At 40.7% G+C, this 25,531-nt stretch overlaps 2 protein-coding genes across 3 annotated transcripts in view; one reads left to right on the top strand and one right to left on the bottom strand.

Moving 5' to 3' along the window:
* VSIR (V-set immunoregulatory receptor) overlaps window positions 1-9,395 on the bottom strand; it is a 35,103-nt gene extending 25,708 nt beyond the window's left edge. For both annotated transcript variants that reach the window (XM_081329113.1, XM_081329114.1), the window contains exon 1: window positions 8,916-9,395. In XM_081329113.1, the coding sequence (XP_081185239.1) occupies window positions 8,916-8,979 (64 nt within the window). In that variant the 5' untranslated portion in view covers window positions 8,980-9,395. The remainder of the gene's footprint in view (window positions 1-8,915) is intronic.
* CDH23 (cadherin related 23) overlaps window positions 1-25,531 on the top strand; it is a 390,425-nt gene that overhangs the window by 310,498 nt on the left and 54,396 nt on the right. Inside the window, exons 30-32 of the mRNA XM_081328216.1 lie at window positions 17,304-17,525; window positions 17,656-17,775; window positions 21,444-21,624. Of these exons, the coding sequence (XP_081184342.1) occupies window positions 17,304-17,525; window positions 17,656-17,775; window positions 21,444-21,624 (523 nt within the window). The remainder of the gene's footprint in view (window positions 1-17,303; window positions 17,526-17,655; window positions 17,776-21,443; window positions 21,625-25,531) is intronic.

The raw sequence follows: 25,531 nt of genomic DNA, 5'->3' as shown, positions 1-25,531 counted from the left end.
ATACTTTGGCCACCTAATGAGAAGGAAGGACTCACTGGAGAAGAGCCTAATGCTGGGAAAGATTGAGGGCAATAGAAGAAGGGGACGACAGAGAATGAGGTGGCTGGATGGAGTCACTGAAGCAGTAGGCGTGAGCCTAGATGGACTCCAGAAGATGGTAGAGGACAGGAAGGCCTGGAGGAACATTGTCCATAGGGTCGCGATGGGTCGGACACGACTTCGCAACTAACAACAACAACAACAATATATATATATATATATATATATATATATATATATATATGTAGGTCTAGAGTCTCGGGTTTCTTCCCGCGTTCCTTTCATCTTCAGAAAGTTGTGGCGACGTTTCGACGAAATCCCATCCGTCATCATCAGGCCGGAGTATTCCTCCTGCTGCCTTCAGGAGCAATGCGTGGTCTGTCTGTTCCTTTCCTTCCAACTGCCGGTGGGGCTGTGTTCCGACTGGGTGGAGGCGTGGCTGCTTTCTGATTGGGTGGGGGTGTCATCCGACTGGGTGGAGGCGTGGTTGTCTTCTGATTGAGTGTAGGCGTGGCTGTCTTCTGATTGGGTGGATGTGTGGTTGTCTTCCGATTGGTTGGAGGCGTGGCTGTCTTCTGATTGGGTGGGGTGTGTTCTGAATGGGTGGGGTTTTTTGTTGTGTCGTGATATCCTGAGTGTTGTGATTTGGTGTCTTGAGGAGTGGGCTGTGTAGTGGCCTCCAGAGCTTTGGCTTGGCTCCGAGTTCGAGGACCCGCCATGCATCTCTGGTATGGGTCAGTCAGGTTCGTGTGTGCGTTCTTCTGCTTGGGTGATAGCACTTTTGCTTGACTTGTTCTGTCTTCTGTGTGGGAGAGTTTTTGTTCTGGGTGTGGATGAGTCTTGCTGGGGCTGGTGGCATTTGGGGTTGTTTGTTGGTTTTTTTAAATCCTTGTTTGCTGAAATTCGGAGCCAAGCCAAAGCTCTGGAGGCCACTACACAGCCCACTCCTCAAGACACCAAATCACAACACTCAGGATATCACGACACAACAAAAAACCCCACCCATTCAGAACACACCCCACCCAATCAGAAGACAGCCACGCCTCCAACCAATCGGAAGACAACCACACATCCACCCAATCAGAAGACAGCCACGCCTCCACTCAATCAGAAGACAACCACGCCTCCACCCAGTCGGATGACACCCCCACCCAATCAGAAAGCAGCCACGCCTCCACCCAGTCGGAACACAGCCCCACCGGCAGTTGGAAGGAAAGGAACAGACAGACCACGCATTGCTCCTGAAGGCAGCAGGAGGAATACTCCGGCCTGATGATGACGGATGGGATTTCGTCGAAACGTCGCCACAACTTTCTGAAGATGAAAGGAACGCGGGAAGAAACCCGAGACTCTAGACCTACACATACAGACACCCGCGAGAATCTACGAAAACATATATATATATATATATATATATATATATATATATATATATATATATATATATATATATATATATATATATATATATATATATATATATATATATATATATATATATATATATATATATATATATATATATATATATATATATATATATATATATATATATATATATATATATATATATATATATATATATATATATATATAATTTTTATTCAGATTATCATAGTATAAAACACAAATGAAAATAAAGATAATGGGGAAATGGAGAAAGAAAAGAAAAGAGGAAGAGGTGTGTAGGATAAAGGGGAAAAACAAAAAGCACTGACTTCTAAATTTTTTCAGCTCAGTAAAATACAAAATAGAATTACAACCTCAACTTTTTACTTTTACACACTCAGTAAATACTAGTCATTTCTATAATGACAAACTAATCAGCAAAACCCAAAGTCGTCATTTATTTATTTTTTTGTCTCTGGCACAAAGACTAGAAGTGGTTTTTAGATAGAAACAAAACTAGATATATTCTTTTCTCTGATTAAAGCCTCTAATTTTGCCTCTAATCCTTTTTTAAAAAAAAAACAAAAACAAAAGGGCAATGTGCATCTGTTAAATTAGAAGTTAGAAACTGAGACCTGACCAACAAATAACAAAAAACTTGCACACGACTATTTCCAGGCATAAACAAGATGAATAATTTATTTATTTATTTATTTATTTATTTATTTATTTATTTATTTATTTATTTATTTATTAAATTTTTATACCGCCCTTCTCCCGAAGGACTCAGGGCGGTGTACAGGGCAATAAATATTAAAAAGCAAATTCCAAATTTAAAAAACAATTAAATAATTTATGCCCGATCTATACAATAGTTAAAACCATATTAAAAACCCAACCCCAAACCCATCAGACCAGGCCGGATTGCTCAAATAAATAAGTTTTTAGATCCCGCCGGAAGGAGCGAAGGTCGGGGGCCATCCGGAGCTCAACCGGCAAGCGGTTCCACAGGTCTGGCATAATTGAAACTGCCTTCAAGGAGGTTGAAAATAGTGTTACCTAGTTTTATATTCCTTAATGTATATAGATTTAGAACTGTCCACTGATTCATATTTTTGCAGTTGTTTAGGATGAATAGCAGGACTCGGTAATAATAATGAGATATGTTAACAGTTGGGGAAAAAAGAACATTAGAAAAATATATTGTTAGAATTAGGTCAATTCAGCTTCAGTTTATTAAAGAATATGATCATAGACGAAGCACAGAAATGAAAACAAAAGGAGAAAAGGTAAAAAAATATATTGTAACATAGAATTTCATTAGAAATTTGTTCATCATTATTTATTTACTTATTTATCGGCCGCTCAACTCCACTGAACTCCTGATTCATGCCTGATTTTCACTGATATGTTACAAAATTTGGCTACACTTCTACAGATTTCTTGATCCTAGTGGTTTAGTGGATAATGCATGATTACCATGTGGGGAATGATCAGGATAGTTTGTAATCAGAAAGGAGATTACCCTACAGATATGATCACTAGGGCAATCCAGAAAAATGTGCAGCACAGTTTCAGAGTCTGAACAGGTATATATAATATATGCTCTTGATAAGGAGTACCATTCAATCTACTCAACAGCATCACTAACGATAGAATGTCTAGATGTGCAAATGTGAAGGCTCTCCTATGAGATGAAACCAGGCAATGATGCAAATTATAGTAAAGGGAGGGCGTGAACTCTCATTATTGCATAAATGTGGTCTGTTGCTTCTATTTCTTTGTAAACTGGAATCTAAAATTCTTTGCTTGATTTCTCTCCGGCTTTACCCAAGCCTATATATACATATTGAGTTAGGGAGTATTAGTTGGACATTTTTTTTCTTATCCTCAAATTTATGTAAGCCAATATTTTGACCAGCAAAATTGCAACTGAACTCGAATGAAATAAACTTTAACATTAGCAGTACATTAGCAACAAAATGGGGGCCTCAAAGTAGAAATCTAACAGTTTCCAATGCACAAATATCCTTGTAAGCACAATCCTGTGCCCCATATCGCAAGACTCCACACTTTTTAGAACTAACATTTAATAGCTGCAGTGCCATCATTGTTGCCCCTAAGGTAAAGGTAAAGGTTCCCCCGCACATGCGTGCTAGTCGTTTCCGACTCTTAGGGGCCGGTGCTCATCTCCGTTTCAAAGCCGAAGAGCCAGCGTTTGTCCGAGGACATCTCCGTGGTCATGTGGCCGACACGACTAGACGCCAAAGGCGCACGGAACGCTGTTACCTTCCCACTGTAGTGGTCCCTATTTTTCTACTTGCATTTTTACATGCTTTCGAACTGCTAGGTTGGCAGAAGCTGGGACGAGTAACAGGCGCTCACTCTGCTACGCGGCACTCGGGATTCGACCCGCCAAACTGCCGACCTTCTGATCGACAGGCTCAGCGTCCTAACCCACTGAGCCACCGCGTCCCATTTGTTGCCCCTACATGTTAATTATTGAAAAGTTATAAAGAAATTTCCCCCTCCACGTCAAAATGCCAAAATCACCAATTCCTCAGACACTATCAAACACACTACAATAATTAAAAATGAGCCTTGGTGGAGCAGTGGGCTAATGCCTCCTTAAGTAACACCAGCTGCCTGCAATTAGTGCAGGTTGAGTCCCACCAGGCTCAAAGTTGACTCAGCCTTCCATCTTCCGAGGTAGGTAAAATGAGGACCCAGATTGTTGGGGGCAATCAAGCTGACTTTGTAATAATGCCGCTTGGGGTGTGTGTGTGTGAAAGCCCTAATAAGCAGGCATATACATAGAATGAAGGCTACTGCTAAGCTTGTAAGCCGCCCTGAGTCTTAGGAGAAGGGCGGAATATAAATGGAATTTAAAAATTACACTTTCCTTTTCTGTTATCTTCAGTCAAAATCCCCAACCTACACCCAGAACTATGATAAGACTTTCCTTTACACCCTGTGCAGTTTCAGTCTTTGAATGATACCATGAAACTTGCAGAGAACATACTGAGATGAAGTGCCCTTGCTCTTTCTAACGAAATCTTTATAATGAAATCAATACAAAGATTTTAAAATTTTGCCACAGTTGGTAAAGTGAATCAGGCAGCTCTTAAGCAAACCTAGTTTCCTCATTGACTTTGCTTGTCAGAACCTATCTGAGAAGGTTGCAAATGGCAATTACATGACTCTATGACACTGCAACTATGATAAATATAGGCCAGTTGCCAAGCACCCAAATTTTGATCGTGTGAATGGGGATGCTGCAGTAGTTGTAAGTCATTTTTTGCAGTGCCTTTGTAACTTTGAATGGTCACTAAATAAATGGATGTAAGTTGGGGACTACTTTTAGCAGCCTCTCTACAGTAATATCATACTTATCTTTTCTAAACTTTGTGTAACTATTTCATTTCCCTCTATAAATTAGCAGTGGCTGTTGAATCAGGGCAAAATAGGAACTAGCCTTATATTTAGCCAAAAGCACTTTAGTTCATTCTTTTAAAATGAATTTTTTTAAAGCATATTGCCTTTGTCAACAACTTCACAAACACCTTTTATAAAATGTGATGTTAACAACCTTATACGTTCTCCCTTGTTTTCAGTCTGAGGTAAGTGCTGCTGTTCAAAATGTGAGTCTTTAAACAAGGTGGAGCTAATCCCATATAGTTACGTACGGTATATCTTGTCCACACAACAAAATAGGGCAATGAGCAAAATTCAGCAACTGATCTATTGTACTCTTTGTCAGTCTTCCATGACCTTGTGGGACCCTTCAAGCAGATATTGTTAGTAATTTCTCACATTTCAAACTTGTGGTAGAGGAGACTGCTGAGGAATTTAGGATAAAGGAATACTCTATAAGTTGCTCAATCCTCTTGCAACCTATCTTCACATCTTTAATTTTGTGGTTATTTATAACTGCCTTACTCATTGACTTTAAAGTATTATTACAGTATGTTGGTCCATCACTGGACAAGCTGTTGGCCTCCTAAGCAAAAGTTTAATTCTTAAAAAGACATTGCAGTTTTTCAGATCTTCATTCCCCCCCCTTTTTTTTTACAACTCCCACATTATCCAATAGTGGCCTATATTGTTCACTTATTGTTCTATAACAAAATCTCACGTTGTAAGAACTTATGTTTAATTTCCCACTAGGTAATTAGTATATATTCATGATTCACGAAACAAATTTTCTCTGTAAGACCTCCTAGTTCATTTGACTACAAAATCCTATATAAACAAGAGGGTGAGTATGATTTTCCACCTCACACATGTTCCTCACCTTTTATTTTCTGAATTTAGGTACTTTCCATCTAGTAACTTTTCTTACAATTTGTGAATCTCTGAGCTATTAATTTTAGAGGCCTTCAGATCCAAGCATGGAAATATATAGAAATCTTTGTTTCTGAATTCTAGATTTTAGTTAGAAAAATATCATACAGAACATTTGTAATCCTTTTTTTACTTTTTACAAGAATTATTTCACTGAGTGGTTGTATTCCAAATGACAATATAACAAGAACATCCCTCCCCCAAGTTCCCCACTTAGGCATTATGGAAAGAGAGAAAGAGTCCTCTACTAAAAATTTGTCTTCTGAATGCAGAACTTCTTCAATAAACATTTTAGAATTAATAAAAATCAGTAATTATTCCTTTTCAGGGGCGCTGGTGCTGATGCAAAGGTTTTACATGTTATGCTTCATCTTAAATGTGGTTTCTTTGCTTTTGCCTTGGTGTGAGGAAAGAAACCATTGCTTAAAAACCATCATTTTAATAGAGCCTCAATCAAATCACACTAAGCTCAGAACAACCTACATTGTATAGACCAGATCTTGAGACAAGACTTATGCTTTCTAATAGAACATTCTAACAACCACCCTAAAATTATTTCTTGGAGAGCACAATTTGATGGGGAGGGGATGGACGGATCCAAATAGCATCTTCTGAATGCTAACATTCCTTTAATAAAACCGGAGCATTATAAGCTGACAAACTGAAAAGGAAGAGTAGTCACTTCAATGGACCAGAAGCCATTACAAAGTGTAACATAATTGAAGTCTGGAGGATTGCTGACTTCTTCAGCGTCCGCTTGCCAACACTTGCAATCCAGACACCACCGTGCCGCTACCCTGCTTGGGTGACTTGAGGCCAGTCACTCACTCTCTCTCTCTTTCTCTCTCTCTCTCTCAGCCCAGCCCACCTCACAGGGTTGTTGTGGAGGGGAGGCGGAAGGAGTATATTAGCTCTGGTCACCACCTTAAAAGTGGGATTTTTTTAAAAACGCCTTGGGGTTTTTTTTAGTGGTTTCATCCAGGATTTAATTTAATTTAATTTAATAATATTTCTATACCGCCCTTCTCCCGAAGGACTCAGGGCGGTGAACAGGGCAAGAATAAAAATACAGATTACAAAAGTTAAAACAAGATTAAATAAATGCCCATATACTAAAATACATCTTTAAAACCCAATAACAATAACAAACCCCCATCAGGCACTCTCCCCATCACCTCTCCTCCTCCAAAAAGTTGCTCTCAAGCCAATGACCCGCACCCACTTCTCAAGCACACACCCCCCCGAGGCCAGCCGGCGCCAGAAGCAAGGACGGCCGGGCGCGCTTGGCCTCGGGCGGCAGGCAGCCCTATTTTTTAAATTTTTAATCCCATTTATATCCCGCCCTTCTCTGAAGACTCAGGGCGGCTTACAAGCTTAGCAGTAGCCTTCATTCTATGTATATGCCTGCTTATTAGGGCTTTCACACACACACACACACACACACACACACCCAGCGGCATTATTACAAAGTCAGCTTAATTGCCCCCAACAATCTGGGTCCTCATTTGACCTACCTCGGAAGGATGGAAGGCTGAGTCAACCTTGAGCCTGGTGGGATGCGAACCTGCACTAATTGCAGGCAGCTGGTGTTACTGAAGGAGGCATTAGCCCACTGCTCCACCAAGGCTCTTTTATTGAAGAAGTGTATGTGTGTATGCCTATAAGTGTTTTGGGTATGCGTATCATATTTTGTTTTCTACCTCTTTTTTTGTCTGTTGAATTAGACAAGATTCTTTAAGGTGTTTAGAGTGACTCACTCATTTATTTATTTATTTATTTAAATTCCATTTATATCCCGCCCTTCTCCGAAGACTCAGGGCGGCTTACAAGCTTAGCAGTAGCCTTCATTCTATGTATATGCCTGCTTGTTAGGGCTTTCACACACACACACACACACACACACACACCCCAAGCGGCATTCTTACAAAGTCAGCTTAATTGCCCCCAACAAACAATCTGGGTTCTCATTTGACCTACCTCGGAAGGATGGAAGGCTGAGTCAACCTTGAGCCTGGTGGGATGCCAACCTGCACTAATTGCAGGCAGCTGGTGTTACTTAAAGGAGGCATTAGCCCACTGCTCCACCAAGCCCTAGACGAGCCTCTCCGGGCCAGCCCGCTCTACCTGAGGCGGGCGGGGCTAAGCAGGTCCGGAGCAGAGCCGCCCCTTCTACCGAGACAGGTGCTTGGACGCCGGTTCCCCTCAAGGCTTCGCCTTCAGCCCCCCCCCCCAAAAAAAAGACCTCGCAGACTCCGGGCACCCGGCGCAGGAAGGCAGGGCAGGAACGCCCAAGGGCAGCCTTCGCCTATAGCCGTGGGGGGGGGCAAGCTTGGCCCCTCTGCCCTCCGTTGGTGGGGTGGGGGGGCAGGGGGGATTGCATGTGGTCCAAATAAGAGGCGGGCTCGGGGATGGAGAAAGCAGATGGAAATGCAAAAGGTGGTGGCGTGGGGGGGGGAGAGGCAGAGGACAGGTCCTCCTGGCGAAGGGAGCGGGCGACCCCCCCCCTTTTTATTTTAATTTCATTTATATCCCGCCCTTCTCCGAAGACTCAGGGCGGCTTACAAGCTTAGCAGTAGCCTTCATTCTATGTATATGCCTGCTTGTTAGGGCTTTCACACACACACCCAAGCGGCATTATTACAAAGTCAGCTTAATTGCCCCCAACAATCTGGGTCCTCTTTTGCATGGGTGAAAAGAAACAAAGTTGTTTTGCTTTACAATTGGGAGAAACAGATAGCACTATCACAATTCCTCATGAAATCGGATGTGTTTTTTTTATTATTTTATTTTAATTCCATTTATATCCCGCCCTTCTCCGAAGACTCAGGGCGGCTTACAAGCTTAGCAGTAGCCTTCATTCTATGTCAGGGGTCGGCAACCTTGGCTCTTTTATGACTCGCGGACTTCAACTCCCAGAATTCCTGAGCCAGCTATGCTGGCTCAGGAATTCTGGGAGTTGAAGTCCGCGAGTCATAAAAGAGCCAAGGTTGCCTACCCCTGTTCTATGTATATGCCTGCTTATTAGAGCTTTCTCACACACACACACACACACACACACACACACCCAAGCGGCATTATTACAAAGTCAGCTTAATTGCCCCCCCCCCAACAATCTGGGTCCCCCTACCCCGGCCGGCCCTTACCTTCCAGGCGAGTCAGAAGCAGCGCCAGCTGTACCAGCAGCCCCCGCTTGGCGGCCGCCTCCATTCCGTCCCTGAAGGCGGTGGCGGGGTGGCTGGGTGGGGGATTCCTCTCGAGAGGGAGCTCCGGTCCTGCGCGACGACGCTCGGGGGATTTGGGTTGTCCGACCGAAGGAGATGGGAGCGGGGGGCAGGTTGCCCAAGGGCCGGAAACGTACTTTATTTGGCAAACTTTGAGGCAAGCCGGAAGAGCGACCGAAGAGCACCCCCTCCCGGAGGCCAGCCGGCGCCAGAAGCGAGGACGGCCGGGCGCGCTTTGGCCTCGGGCGGCAGGCAGGCAGCCTTAGACGAGCCTCTCCGGCCAGCCCGCTCTACCTGAGGCGGGCGGGGCTAAGCTTGCCGCCTTTGCCTCAGATGGAGGAGAGGGTCGGAGAAGCCGCCTGTCGCCCCCGGCAGCCTCGCTATCAGAGCTGAGCAGAAGCCCCGGGCTGACGGGCTGGGAGGAGCCGATGCCGGCGGACTAGCCTCGGATTAGCCTAGTTTCGCTTAAAAAAAAAAAAAGAGCGGGAGCCCCGCGGTGAAAGGGAATCAAAAAAAAACCAAAACCCGGGTTAGTTCTTCAGCAGCCCTCGGCTTGCTAGAAAATGCCCCGGGAAAGGCTCGGGCGTTAATCCGAGACAGCCTCCCTCGCCAAGTAAAGAAGGAAGCCAAACTACCGACCCGAAAGGCGTAACTCGACAGAAAGCAACTTCGCTTTTATCTTGGGGGGAGGGCGTGTACAAAGACGCCTGTGCTCCCACTCAAGTTCCTTAACTGATTAAAGTCGTTAACGTTGTTTATTATTATTTATTAATTTATTTAATAATAATAATAATAATAAAGTTGGAAGGGACCTTGGAGGTCATCTAGTCCAACCCCCTGCTCAGGCAGGAAACCCTATACCAGGGGTAGGCAACCTCGGCTCTTTTATGACTCATGGACTTCAACTCCCAGAATTCCTGAGCCAGCCAAGCTGGCTCAGGAATTCTGGGAGTTGAAGTCCATGAGTCATAAAAGAGCCGAGGTTGCCTACCCCTGCCCTTATACCATTTCAGGCAAATGGCTGTCCAGTCTCTTCTTAAAAACTTCCAGTGTTGGAGCATTCACCGCTTCTGGAGGCAGGTTGTACCACTGGTTAGTTGTTCTAACTGTCAGGAAGTTTCTCCTTAGTTCTAGGTTGCTTCTCTCCTTGACTAGTTTCCATCCCTTGCTTCTTGTCCTGCTTTCGGGTGCCGCCTTGGAGTCACTTGTTGACTCCGGGCGACTGCTTACACACAACCGCCTGCCTTTTTCTTGGCAAGGTGTTTTAACGGGAGTGCTTGGCCTCTTTGCTTGGTTCCTAGGGTCTGATGCCTTGACTGCTACATCAAGCCAGCCCTCGTTTCTCATCTCTCTAAATCAGGGGGTCTTCAAACTTGGCCCTTTGATGACTTGTGGACTTCAACTCCCAGAATTCCTCAGCCAGTATGCCTGGCTGAGGAATTCTGGGAGCTGAAGTCTACAAGTCATCAAAGGGCCAAGTTTTGAAGACGCCTGCTCTAAATTGATATGACCATTGAGAAATGTTAGTGAACCAGGATTTGTTCTAGGTGGCCATCTGGGTGTGTACGTACTAAGAGAAAAAGTTTTCTATCCTATAAAAATTCCCTTTATTTCAAAATTGGTTGTAGTCCTTTATTTTAAAAGCCCCCAAAGCGTGACAAGCGTAGCTGAAATCATGTATTTCCATATATTTCTGTTGATTAATCAAGATTACTACTAGACTGACTTCCAAGGAACTCTCACTTTAAGAGTAAGGAATGAGCAGATAGTGACTTGTAAAATCATAGACCAGCTTGTAAACCATGGAGCAAACCAGGCAATTTGCCAAATTCCAGTATGCCTTTTTACAGTCTTTTTTTGGTGTGGTTATTAAGCGAGTCACTACAATTGTTAAGTGAATTACATGCTTATTAAATGAATCTAGCTGCCCCCTTTGGCTGCTTGATGGAAGCCACTTGCATAGGTTGCAAATGGCAATCACGTGATCCTGGGACATTGCAACGAGTGAAAATAAACGCCAGTTGCCAACTGCCTGAATTTTGATGCTACGTGGACATAAGTGCAAGGACTGGTTGTAAGTCACTTTTTTGAGTGCTGTTGTAACTACAAACAGTTGCTAAACAGATGGTTGTAAATCAAGGACTACCTGTACTGCAGAAGTATATGTATGCAGTTGAGTATTCAGTAATGTTTTAAATATATTGTGGAGTGGAAAAGATGGATTGATTATATCCAGAATAAATATGGGACTAAAAAGTTTCATTTAGCATTTGAATAAGTATTGATGTGATATTTATATTGCTTGTAGTTATTTTATAAGAGTTAAAGTGCGATAGATTTAATAGTTTATTGTTGTTTGCATAAGGTAGACTATGATTGTTTGTATTTTTATACCCTGTATTGAGCTCTGGGAAGTCGGGGAGGGGGGAGGGGGAAGGGAGGGAGGTGTTGGGGAGGGTTGGGGAGAGGGGAGGGGGTTGGGAGGGGTTTTGTTTTGTTAAAAAAATGTATTGTAAAACTTTTCAATAAAAAAAAGTAATGTTTTAAATTCAGTTGATAGAACATTCTTCTGCATAGGAGCCAGAATATCGTAGGCAGACAGATTACATGACAGATTACACACACTCAAAAACTTCCCAAACTTAGCCTATTCATTGGTCTCGTGGTTGCATTGCAACATGTTAAAATGGTGCAAATGAACACCATTTAACCTTCCACCTTGTGAGTGGAAATGTATATAATATATTCAGCTAGAATACCACTGCATCAGATCTGAAAAATACAGTAGTACATATTAATCCAATATGGTATATTTGATGCATTTCTTAAAAATTGAAGAATTATTTTCTGCGTCACCGATGTAAAATCCATTTCTTAGGAATCATTATTAATATTTTAGTGAAATCATTATTAATATTTTAGTGACAGTAGTTATTATTTAGCTATCATATAAAAGTCCAGAATTAAATTTCCTTTACAATGTAATTATAATGTTTGTGCCCTCTGATTTCTACTTTCTGATTAAAATGAAGCTGTTTTAATAACTCAAAAGGAGAACATGATCAAGTTTGCTTTTTGTTGTTGTTATCAGGATCAGTATGTGACTTGCTAGCTGGTTTGTTAATATTTAAAAAGGATTGATTCCCCATTTCACTAGTTATCTTCCCTTAGTCCAGAATTTGCAGAAAATTCTGTAATTTACAGAACCAATTTTGGACATTAAATTAGAGGCAAATTTTCCGATCTGGGTTTAGTATGAAGTTCAATTCTTAGACATCAAAAATTTGGTCCAAAACTGTCACAGACAGCATCAAAGTCATGGTAAGAAACAACCTGGTACCAATGTAAAGCAGTTTCCTATACATTTTTTTCCTTTTCTGCTCCTAAACAAACATAGGATGTCATGCATTATTTTCTTATGTAGATTTGACATTTCTTATATTTGCTGGTATGGTGAAGTAAGTTTTTTACTTTGAAATTAAAATAGCATTAGAAATTAAAAGGGCATTTTGTTTGATAGAAATGAAAGTTTGGTGGACAGCTTTTCTTTCATACACCTGTGCAAGATATATCTTTCAAAAAAGTTAAAACTGAAATATAATTGGAACAAATGAATGTGTTCCTTTTATTTATATTGGCGACTTTACAAGAAAAGAAAAATTGACTACAGAAATAGCCCTATTCTGCCTGCTTAGCACTTTACAGGTAGTCCTCGACTTATGACCACAGATAAGCCCCAAATTTCCATTGCTACGCAAGACAGTTGTTAAGTGAGTTTTACCCCATTTTACAACCTTTCTCGCTACAGTTAAGGGAATCAGTGCAGTTCTTAAGTGAGTAACATTATTGTTAAGTGAATCTTACTTTTGCTTTTCAGAAGGTCACAAAAGGGATCATGTGACCCGGGAACATTGCAACTGTCATAAATACATGCCAATTGCCAAGTGTCTGAATTTTGATCATGTGATCATGAGATCATAAGTGTGTAAACTGGTCATAAATCACTTTTTCCATAAATAGTTGTAAGCCAAGGGTTACCTGTACAAAGTGTGTTATAGTAACATAAATATAAACCATACTGGGTGTAATGTATTGGCCTTATATGTTAATCACTTGCTTTGGGTTTAACTGTTGCTTAATGACTGACCTACTTTTGCATGTGCAATGTAGTGGGTCCGACGCAAGGAAGAGACGCCAGCCGGAGTACGTGTTCAGCTCTTTTATTGGGGGGGTAGCGTACTGAGGAATGAGGTTTACCTGGCCTCCTTAAATACCTAGCCAGGTAAGCGGACAGCCAATGGGGTTGGCCCTAGGTTTCCCGCCAAAACTGGGTTTCCCGCCAAAACCGTTCAGGCCAACGCCCCCTGGTGGCTGTTGCTATGCAGGTGCCTGTATACATAACAGCATGCTTTGTAATGGTTGCTGAGCTGAGCTAGACTTGCTATCTCCAGCCAGTTAAGTAGGCTTTGGGTGGGAAACTGCTGCTTTAAATCTATTGGTCACCACTTAGAGCAGGGCTTTTCAACTTTTTCACCCATTGTATCACTTTTAGGATATGGCAACATCCGAGTACCACCAGTTGGCTAGCAAGGTGTCAAAAACTTGATGACCAAAAAAAAGGAAAAAAGTGATGAAGTACAGGTAGTCCTTGACTTACAACAGTTCGCTTAGTGACTGTTTGAAGTTACAATGGCACTGAAAAAAGTGCCCCGCAAGCCACAGCCAAGCAAGACACCTGCCTGCCCCCCCAGCGGTGCTCTTCCTCCTGTCCGCAGTTTTCATTGTTGTGAGCATTTCTGTTGAGGATTGGCAGCGGGGGTGGGGTGGGGGGTATTTAGTTTTAATTTTTTTCCCCTCTGCTGGGTGGTTGCAGTAGGTTTTGGTCATTTCACATGTGACCGTCATAAATATGAATCAGTTGCAAAGCATCTGAATGTAAATCACAAGTCTCTGGAGATGCTGCAACATTCCAGCTGATCGGTGCTTCTTCTGGGCTCAGAAGCGCCAGGATCAGCGCCGAGCTCCAGTTCGAGCCTGGTGCTGATCCTGGTGCTTCCACTGATCCCTGACAGCCCTGTAGCTCCAGCCATCTCTTGCTCAGGCTTGTGCGGTGCTACCACTGGTTCAGCTCATTCCCCTCCCCTGCTACCACTTTTCTAGGATGGTCGCGTACCACCTGCTAGGTGCCAATGTACCACAGGTGGTACCCGTACCACTGGTTGAAAAGCCCTGACCTAGAGGCCAAGAGTATAAATAGCTGCAGAGCAGCTATTAGTTTGCTTCAGTTATGTTCTGACTCTCAATAAACTTGTTGCTGTTTGAACCCTTCATCTTGCTCAATGCCTGCAAGAACCGAATACATAACACTGGGAATATTCAAGATGGCAGCTCTGATACAATTTTATTTATTTATTTATTTTAATTCCATTTATATCCCGCCCTTCTCCGAAGACTCAGGGCGGCTTACAAGCTTAGCAATAGCCTTCATTCTATGTATATGCCTGCTTATTAGGGCTTTCACACACACACCCAAGCGGCATTATTACAAAGTCAGCTTAATTGCCCCCAACAATCTGGGTCCTCATTTTACCTACCTCGGAAGGATGGAAGGCTGAGTCAACCTTGAGCCTGGTGGGATGCAAACCTGCACTAATTGCTGGCATAGAGAGTCAAAAAAAGTCAAAATAACACCTACAACTCACAGTTCTGCCTCATTTTAATATAAAAAGCAGTAGAGTTTCAAATATACACTCACAGTTGACTTCTGTGATTGGCAGGGCTTTTTTGTCATAGAACGCTCAGAACGGAGTTCCGGCACCTTTTTTGGATGGAACCTTGTAGGGTAGGCAAGGCAGGTTGTATGACATGTGTGAGTTCCGGCACCTTTTTCTTTTACAAAAAAAGCACTGGTGATTGGAATGGGACAACTTGGTGTGGCCAACTCGCCACAGCCAACTCACAGTGGGAAAACTCTCTGTAGCCAACTCGCTGTGGGACAATTCAGCAATTCAGTTCAAATATTTAAAATAATTTTAAAAATATTTTAAATTTTGTCACTCACATTTCATTTTGTCCCTCCTTTGGCATCCTTTCTTTAATGGTTCTATTCCACTGTTTCTTGGAAATTAGTGTAACTCTTGTCCTGCCGCAAGTTGGCCACAGTGGGTGGGCCATGCAGAGTTGTCTTAGATCAGGGGTGTCAAACTCGCAACATCACGTGACTTGTTGCTACCTATCTGACTTTTCTGCCATTGCCGGCAATGGGGTGGGTGCAGTTTTCCCATGATGCATCTGGCCCGCAGGCCGGCAGTTTGACACACCTGTCTTAGACCATTCTGTGTTACCCTTGATCTCTGCAAAATATTGGTTAGAAAAGACTATAAAAAAGTAGGCTTTATTGAATCTGATCTCTCCAACATCTATTTTTTTCTTTAAGTTACTTATCAAGCACGCATGAAAGCTGGTGATGGTCATCTTTGTCACAATAGGTGAACTAATAATAAGATTTTTGGTCGTTAAACATGATGAAATGGCCACCTTTGAGACAATCAAGCAATATTAAAAAAATAAGATGGCTTAAGATGATGCAACTTTGAATCAGGAAAACAAAGTCTAACAGAGGAGTAGGAGGGAAATAAGGTTTTATGTTAACATATAGAATAAAGCAGAGAAGTTTGCAAGTTGCACTTAGCAACAATGCATTTTGCTTTCTGGGTAGCACTTTTAACTTACAGGTTCCTGCAAAGTTGCTGTATATTGAATTATGATCTAGGATTTCAGGCGCTTGGTCTAAACTCTAGGTCTAGGAGATGCTGCAAGAAACAGTTAAATTGAGGAAATCATTTGATATCATACAGTAAAAGTTAAGATGTGCTGTTATTGTTCTTTGCACTTATGTATACATACACACAAACAAACACTATGGACAGATTGCAAGCCAACCCTGATACGTTGAATCTTTGTTATAGATAGGGAGGCCCCCTCCCCCATGTAAGAATAGACAACCCTAAGAAGAGTTGACCTCATCAGACTGATATGATGTCCTGTAATGATAAAGTCAAAGTACCTGCTTTAATTTGCTCCACATTATGTAACGTTTCTTCACTTCTAATTTTCTCACCTGCTACTGTTCCCCTGAGGAAATACAGTATTCTTGCTTGCTTTTCATATTGTGAATATGCATCAAATTGTTTATGCAGCTTTAGCTATTCCTGGATTAGGAGAAGCTGTCCAGCACAGTCCATCTCAACTATTGTAGCTTGCTTTTACTGTGCTACCTAGGAGACTGGCCTAGAATTTTTGGCGGGAGCAAAATGCAAAATTGGACAGCAGAACATGAACATGTTACACCCTGTAAAGCTTAAACCTTGGATATCGAACATAGCACCTTCTCCCCATATGTACCTGCTTATCAGCAGAGGTATCTCTCACCAGATGTTAGGAATTTGCTAAGCAAGGAAATACATTCTTGCACCTGTTCATCTTGGTTAAATTGGTTCTTTGTAGTATGATTTGGTATTTTCCCCGTGTTTTAGAGTTCTTTTAAAGTTATCTTAGACTTTTAGTGATAATTTTAAATAAACGTTTTGACTTAACACTTAATTGCTTAATTAATTTTCATTTAGAGGGGCTTTTTAGTAATAGAAGGGTGAGTTGAAGACGTATAAGTAAAAACACAATAAAAAACAGTTGTATGCCTTCTGATACTGAAAAAAGCACATTCCAAATAAGCTTACGTTCTCCCACTAGCTCTTATTCTAAAAATGGTAGAAATGCCCAAAACAAATTTGATGAAATTCAGTAATGCTTGATTATAGTAAATATGCGCCTGCCCTTTGGAACCAGCTGCCAGTGGAGCTGAGGACTGCCCCCGACCTCCGTTCATTCCGCCGGGACCTGAAGACCTGGCTCTTCGAGCTCTCTGGCCCAGGCTGAGGATTAATCTTATTTTAACTGGGGTTTTACTTATACAGGGACAAATTTAATTTTTTTAAAACTTGTTTTTAACTTTTGTATTTTGGTTTTTAATTACCCTGTAAACCGCCCTGAGTCCTCCGGGAAAGGGCGGTATATAAATGTAATAAAATAAATAAATAAAATAAAATAAATAAATAAATTGGACTGTGAGGTGTTGGGGTTTTTTTAAAATCAACTTTATATATCTTTTGGTGGAACATTAAAGAGAGACATTCCAAGAGATTACCAACTGAAAGGTATTTGAACAATATGAATATTTGTATGGTTCCCATATAATCTTCCTTTTTTTCCTCTCCTTTGCATGATTCTAAATCTCTTGCTATTTATCTATAGGCTACAACAACAGTCTACGTAACCATCCTGGATGAGAATGATAATCCTCCAGTATTCCAGCAGCAGAAGTATGAAGTCACTTTGGATGAAGGTCCAGGCACTTGGAATGCTGTTCTTATCACCATTAGTGCTATGGATCGGGATGAAGGCTTAAATGGGACCATTACATACGCCATCACAGAGGGGAACATCATGAACACCTTTCACATCAACAGCACTACAGTGAGTGCATCACCACATTGTTTTTTTTTCACTTAGCACCACCACACAGAACATTACAACCAAATTTCATGGTCCATCAGTCTTCACTGCTAAAAATTAAAACTTTTTAAATTTTGGTCTGTCATTTTAGGGACAAATACGTACCATGAAGGAATTGGATTATGAAATCAGCCATGGGCGGTATACACTAATAATCACAGCCACAGACCAGTGTCCGATTCCATCACGTCGTCTCACATCTACAACAATGGTATGTTTCTCTTCTGAGAAAGAAACGAAATTTGTAGGCATGGCAAACAAACACATTCCCTTAAAAACAACCAGCTAATAATTACCACTAACTATTATTTTTACTACCAACAGCAAATTGTTACAGGAATGTAGTTCCATTTTTTTAAAAAAAGCTAGGATCACAGAATAAGAAAGAATTAACGCTTACCTATACTGTGAACAAGAAGCTCTTGATCTCCCAGTAAATATAATCTTTCTACACTATAAAAAAGTGACTCAGAGCAACTATTATTTCAGTGGTTTACAGAACGGGAGTAAATTTCATGAACAGTTTCCAGAGCACCTTCATCTGTCCCCAGGAGAAATTTAATTTGAAAGATGGAAAAATCATTGAACTGTGTGCAGTTCAATTTGCCTTTCTTTCCTTTCCTTTTTAGCATCTCTTTATTAATCCTTCTTGTAGGATTGATGAAAGTGGAATTTGGCTACATTTTTTTGCCCGTAATGGCCCAGTTGATATGTTACAGCTGCTGCACTCGTACAATTCCAAATTTGTGTACATTCATATCCAGTGACTCTTCATAAAAATGTATTTGTGTTTCACCAAAATACAGTAGCCACAACTGGTGGAAAATAAGAAATAATCAAAAGTAAACAAGTGGGAACCACTACATTCAGTTGTCACAAGGAGTAATTGAATAGGGCCCCCTACTACCCGTGACAAATTTAATAAGTAGCACTCATGAAGATGGACTCAGAGCTTTAGTTTTCTTCCTGTTTAGTTCAATTATTGGTTGACTTTATGTTGCAGGTACCTATAACCCTGTGAGATTTATTTTCTCCTCTACTGTTATGGAGGAATATTGGTAATAATCTGTATGTATATGTGCTTATCTTGGAAAAAATTCTTAAGAGGAGGTATTCAGAGTTGGGACAAAATTTGCCTAATTAAAAGATCATTGTAAAGATTCTTCTGAAAACATGGATTTTTACATTTCCCCAACTTTTAGTAGAGTACAAGTGGTAGCATTAAAACTTGTCACCAAGGGAATTCTTCCATGCTCTAGCTCAGGGCTTTTCAACCAGTGGTACGAGTACCACCTGTGGTACATTGGCACCTAGCAGGTGGTACGCGACCATCCTAGTAAAGTGGTAGCGGGGGAGGGGAATAAGCTGAACCGGTGGCAGCACCGCACAAGCCTGAGCGAGAGATGGCTGGAGCTGCAGGGCTCTCAGGGCTCAGCGGAAGCACCAAGATCAGCGCCAGGCTCCAGCTGGAGCTCGGCACTGATCTCGGCGCTTCTGCTGAGCCCTGAAGAAGCACCAATCAGCTGGAATGTTGCAGCATCTCCAGGGTCTTGTGATTTACATTCAGATGCTTGACAACTGATTCATATTTATGACAGTCACAGTGTCCCAGGATCATGTGAAATGACCAAAACCTGCTGCAACCACCCAGCAGACGGGGGGAATAAAAACCAAACACCCCCCACCCACCCCCGCTGCCAATCCTCAACAGAAATTCTCAGAACAATGAAAACCTCAGACAGGAGGAAGAGCACCGCCGGGCGGGCAGGCAGGTGTCTTGCTCAGCTGTGGCTTTTCAGTGCCATTGTAACTTCGAACAGTCACTAAGTAAACTGCTGTAAGTCGAGGACTACCTGTACTTTATCACTTTTTTTCCTTTTTTGGGGGGGTGTTGTCAAGTTTTTGACACCTTGCTAGGCGACTGGTGGTACTCGGAAGTTGTCATATCCTAAAAGTGGTACAATGGGTGAAAAGGTTGAAAAGCCCTGCTCTAGTGGTTAATTTCTAAATCAATAAATAAGATTTTAAAATTATTACTGCCAGATAGGTACCACGTTTAGCCCAAGGGAAGGAAATCCTCACTTTCAAAGTTGGCAAGAATCCTGTGCAATACCTAGTTTCTCCATGGTTTAACATGGGGAAAATTACAGGGCCAGGTATACGTAAAATCACTCCCAAACGTTCCCCTTCTCATTTCCAAGAGAAAGAACAGAACTGACACAAGCGCAAAAAGAGAAATAAGAAAGAGATGGGGTTAAGCAGAACAGGAGGGGAAGAAAAGAAAAATGGGACATGAAGCAAGAGAAAGAGGGGGCCCCATGGGAAAGGCAAGGCAAAAGAGAGAAGTATTACATAGGAGTTAAAATTCAGCAGGGCAACACTCTTCACAACTTAACAGTTGATAAAAGCTCAGGCCTTTTTCAACAACGGTGTCTGCAAGTTTGTTCTGTACCAGCCTGCTACCGGCCCTGCAGAAAAGGCAGGGACAACCCCTTTTACAATAAGGCAAGAGGCTGGAATTACGCCTGCCAAATTTATTACTACAAAAACAAACGGAACAAGACAAACCAAGAAACAGGAGCTTAAAGAAACAGGAACAATCCAAGCGGTTGCCTTCAGCAAACCAGCCCTCCCACACATTCCCCTTATATAGAGTTCAGGGCGTGGCTTCTCTCTGCCTCCTTCCGAGGAGCCCCATTGCCTTCCTCTGTTTACTCCTAATTGACTGCCTCCTGCGTCGGGCATCCTTGAACAGGGCCAGCTGTGGGTCATCTTCATCCACGCTGTCAGGCTCACACAGCTGGGTCTCCGTGGTGACCAAGTGGGAGGGGCCTGGCTGAGGGCTCTCATCAGCAAGATCTTCAACCCCTCAGCAAGGTCTTCAACACCCCCCTCCTCCTCCTCTGAGTCGTCCGACCCAACTGCCGAACCCACAGGCTGACCCTGAATCACAACAAAGTTGTTCAATTTCAACTACTTCTAGTCAGTTAATTTCAACTACTTCTAATCCGTTGCAACATCTCACGTGGAACTGTAATATTTCTAACAATCAGTATGTTGGAATTTGGTTACAGGAGAATGGCGGATAGATATTTTTTAGCCTAATCCTTGCCTTTGAACATAGAATCCAAAGATGATTCAACAAACACATTAAGTCCGTGTTCACTATGATTGCTTCCTGATTTAATTTGATTGCAGCATAGTGGTATAATAAATGCTAGATAACATTCAGAATACAGTAGCTAACATCACCTTTGAAAAGACAGCAACTAAGATCAGAGCTTGTTCTGGCAAACCCTCACATCATTTTAATGTATCAAGAAACACAATTTGCTGGTTATTGTAGAAAGTTGAAATTTAGATCTCAGTTATCTGTCGTGGTCTACCCCAAAGCCTGCCCATTCAAAAAGGATTAAGGTTGTTGCTTCAGGCTCCTTTATTATCTATTTCTGTATGAAAAATATTCAGACACTTTAGGACAGGGGTCTTCAAACATGGCCCTTTTATGACTTGTGGACTTCAACTCCCAGAATTCCTCGGCCAGCGTGCCTGGCTGAGGAATTCTGGGAGTTGAAGTCCACAAGTCATAAAAGAGCCAAGTTTGAAGACCCCCCTGAGTTAGAAGATATGACTTTTGTTCTGATTAGTGCAATGAGCTGTTTGAAAGACCCCTGCTTTAGGATTATTGTTGCAAACAAAAGCAACATCTAAAGCATTGTTCATATAAAGTAAGTATATTTTCTGGCAGCTGTGTAAAAGAAGATCACTGCAGTAGTAATCGCCTTTATTGTTTTCATAAAGTAGACGTCCCAAGTCAACATTTCCACTTGTTGTTGAAACATTTTAGAACACCTCTGTGCCTTTCTGTGTTAATCTCAGGTGTTGATAAATTTGAATGATATCAATGACAATCAACCAACGTTCCCTCGTTCTTATGAAGGGCCCTTTGATATCACAGAAGGACAACCTGGTCCCAGGGTGTGGACTTTTCTAGCTCATGATGGGGACTCAGGACCCAGCGGGCAAGTTGAATACAGCATCATTGCTGGAGATCCTCTTGGTAAGTGATGGAAATGAAAAAGAAGTAGAACCAAAACTCTGTTGTTTACCATTTTTACTTCATCCAGAAATGCATTATTGAAAAGAATGGTCATCCTACAGTTAATAATACAAGCCAAGGAGCTGACATTTTATGCCTGCCTTGTTTCTTTACTTTTCTAAGCAATGCTTATTAAAAAGCAAGCTTCTATATACGTAGAAAAGGATAATTCTGCCATTCCAAACTTGAAATGAAAACTAATAATATTGAACTGAATTAGGGGTGTTTTTTTTAGTTCTTCAATTTTAGGAATCTATGAATCCTAAATATGTTTTCACATTCTATTTTAACTAATGATGATTTGGGCAGATTTGGACAGTACAAGGGATCTGCAAAGCAGATCTCCCAATTTCCCCTGTTAATTGTGAGAAGATTTTGGGCTTTCAGGATCACGTTTGGTGAAAACGGAATTTCTTCTTCAAGAATATAATTAAAGAGGAGCCATTCAGTTGCTGTAATTCCTAAAGCTGAAGCCAAACGTTTTTGCAAATCATCTTTCTCTCTTATTCCTGAAGTTCCCAGTCTAGTATAAATGGAAAACCACTTTCAGCATCAACGAAAAACATTGTTATGAATATCTGATGTTGCCTGAGCTTTTCTTTTACGATTGCTTACTCAATGTAATGTCAATTACTATAATTCATTTATTTTAGAAGAACTAGTATTGTAAATCACAAAACTGCTAAGGTTTTCCCATTTCCTTTCAGGCAGATTCTGCATCAGAAATGGGCAAGAAATATCTTTCTGTGTTTCAAAGCATTTTAACAGTTTTGAATATATATATATATATTGCCTAAAACTTTGTAGACCTTTTTGACTTTTCAGTGTTTTGATATAAATATGATTTAAAACATAATCCTAAACCTAGATCAAGATAATCCAATTATACAAATGAGCCAAAAACATTATTAATTTATTATTCATTTATTTCTTGAGAAAAATTTTTCCAGAGCTACATATTTAGGTGTGGTCAAAGTGTATGAATCTTTGCTTTCAGTAACTGGTCTATTCCCAATGGGAAGCCAAAACTGAATCTAAAGGTTCCCCGTAGGTATTTATCAGTCCTACACAATAGCTTGAACAAATTTTAGCTCATCCTTCCTTATAAAACCCCTTCAGCTGAGGGATATTGGTGGCCTCCCTCAGAAGAACTGCCAGCTTCAGATCCTTCTACAACATTTCTCTAGGATAAAGTTTTAGGATTTTGACTTGGCCACTGAAATGTCAAAATACTTTGACATTTTCTTGTAGAATTTGCTGGTATGGTTCATAGGACCATCAATAATGCCAAGTTATCCCGGTCCAGAGGTAATGAAGTAACCTCAACCATGAAACTGCCAGCACCATGTTTTACTGATGGGATAAGGTTCTTGGAATGCAATGTTTATCTTTGACCAAATTTAACACTGTTCATCCAAGTCAAAAACTTCTGTATTGGTCTTATCCCTTCACAAAACATTCTTCCAACAGCCTTCTAGCTTATCCATGTTGACTTCTACAAATTGTAGAGGGACAGCAGTGTTCTTTTTGAAGGGCAGTGACTTTCTTCTTTCAACCCTACCTTTCACACTATTGTTGTTGTGTTCTAATGAAGGTGGTCTCATAACATTCATCAATGCAATAGAGGCCTTTACTTCTTCAGACATTACCTTGATGTTCTTTGAGACCTCGTGGAGTAGGAGGTCTTGGTGTGTTCTTAATTGATCGACCACTCCTGGGCAGGATAAAAATAAATTCTCTTCATTTGCATACTAGCTGCCTGACAGTGGATTGGTAAAATCCAAACTCTTTGGAAATAGAGTTTCTACCCTGGTAAGCATCAATAACTGTTTTTTTGGAGTCTACAAAAATCTACTTTGTTCAGGCCACAACATACTTCCATATATCTCTGTGGTAAAGCTATGACTTTGATAGTGAATACCCAGAATTCTGTTCTTTAAATAAGGTACATTTACATTCTGACTATCAGCCGATTGACTGAAACAGCTGGCTCTAATTTCTCTTTCAAATAAACTAATAACTTTAGAGGGCCAGATATTTTGCCACACCCAAATATATAGTTTTGGATCATTTCCCTCAATAAATAAATGAACCAGTTTAACCTTTTTGACTCATTTCTTTAATTGGATTCGCTTTATCTAGTTTTAGCCTGTGTGGAGAATAAATCATGTTTTAGGTCACATGTATGCAGAAATTCAAAAAGGTTTGCAAACTTTTAATCACCACTCTATGTAAGTGTGCGTGTATGCAATATGGGTATGTGTGTGCACGTATGCTCTTCTAATAGATTTTGTTATATCATTATGCTAACTTTCCTCATTCTGATTTAAACACCCTGAAATCAGTGCTAGAAATGCAAGAGACAGACTGCTTAGAAATTGAACAATCTTTTCATTAGAGGAAGGAAAAAGGAAAAAAAAAACCATGTCAGGATAGTGCAGAGAGCCATTCAAAACTATATTAACAGGGCCTCTTCTGAGAAACAGGAGTGTGTACATCAGGAAATCCTGTTGTAAGAAACACCCGTGATGAGAGGAAGCATTGCAAACTTTTTGTGCTTGCCATATTAGAAGGTGCTTTTGCAAGCTCACCAAGTGTTTTGGAAGGAATATCAAGCTTGCCTTTGAAAGAATTAAAGTGTCTTTCTGGTCAAAGAAAAGTGCCTTCTACTGAAGTTAAAGCAACAGTCCTTTTTTTAAAAAATCTCAGGAAGGGCCAGGTTTTTCAGTCTCTTATAAGAAGTTGATCAGTGCAAATTTTTTCAGTGCTTAAATGGTGTCACAATATTTCTGTAATATGTATCTCTGTCTATCGATCTGTCTATTTTTTTAAAATATTCCTGTGCCTCTCTACCCTATCCTGAACATGAAGGAAATTTAAATAAATAGGAACTCCTTTTAAAGTTCAACTTATGCTCCATGCCAGAAAAACTTCAAAACAAAGGACTTGCAACATATCTAGATTATTGAGCAAACTCCTAGAGGAAAGAGGAAGTTTTGTAGTTAGAGCTAATTGGAGCAAATTAAATTTATGGCCCTGGTAGTTACTGTAGGGAGGACACAAAACATGTGATGTAGTTGTCTGAGATACAATAAGGATGATTTTTTTTTTAGTCTTCTTTGGACATGTGAGAATAACTTGTTCAATTTCCAATCAACATCGGTGTTTCTTTGTGGACTTAGACCTTGGATACAAACCCCAAAATTAAGAAGAAGGACCAAATTGGAATATAGGTTAATCACCCAGCAGAAATAGTATGTGATCATAAGGAACAATTTACTTGGAACATAATTATATAAAATTCATAGAAAAAGATGAAGTGAAAGAAACTGTGGCTGAGAAAAAAATACGCAGAGATTCTTTGCTACAAAACAAAAGAAACAAAAACAACAAAACAAAAGAAGGTGTAAACAGTAGAAATAAAAATATAGTGATAAGAGTACAGTCAGAGAGGGAAGGAATATTTATACAGAAAGTTTGTTTGGCAATTAAAAATGTTTTGGAACTAAGCAAAATGCCTTCAGCAAAGTAAGTGGAATTGAAAAAAAAATGATGAAATAATGTGTCATATGCAGTAATAATTGCACAAGCCCAGTAATTGTCTCTTCAATCATAGATAACACTATATCTTTCCTGAAAATAAATCTTTGTATTAAATAATATAATAATAATAAAACACAGAGTACTGATCATGGACTTTTCAAAAGAGGGAGATGAATATATATATCATCTAAATTTGCATACCTGTATACGCTGTACTAGAAGCTTTTTTTAACTAAAATCAAAATGAAATAGTTTGAGATGAAACTAAATAAAGGAAAGCTGGGATTTTTGAGATTCATAAGAATCTCAAGAGAATTTTAAGCAA

This window comes from Vipera berus (assembly GCF_964194415.1).
Source record: "Vipera berus genome assembly, chromosome: 5".
NCBI classification, from domain to species: Eukaryota; Metazoa; Chordata; class Lepidosauria; order Squamata; family Viperidae; genus Vipera; species Vipera berus.
Note: the sequence above shows the minus strand (reverse complement) of the source record. Positions and strands in the feature narration are given on the sequence as shown.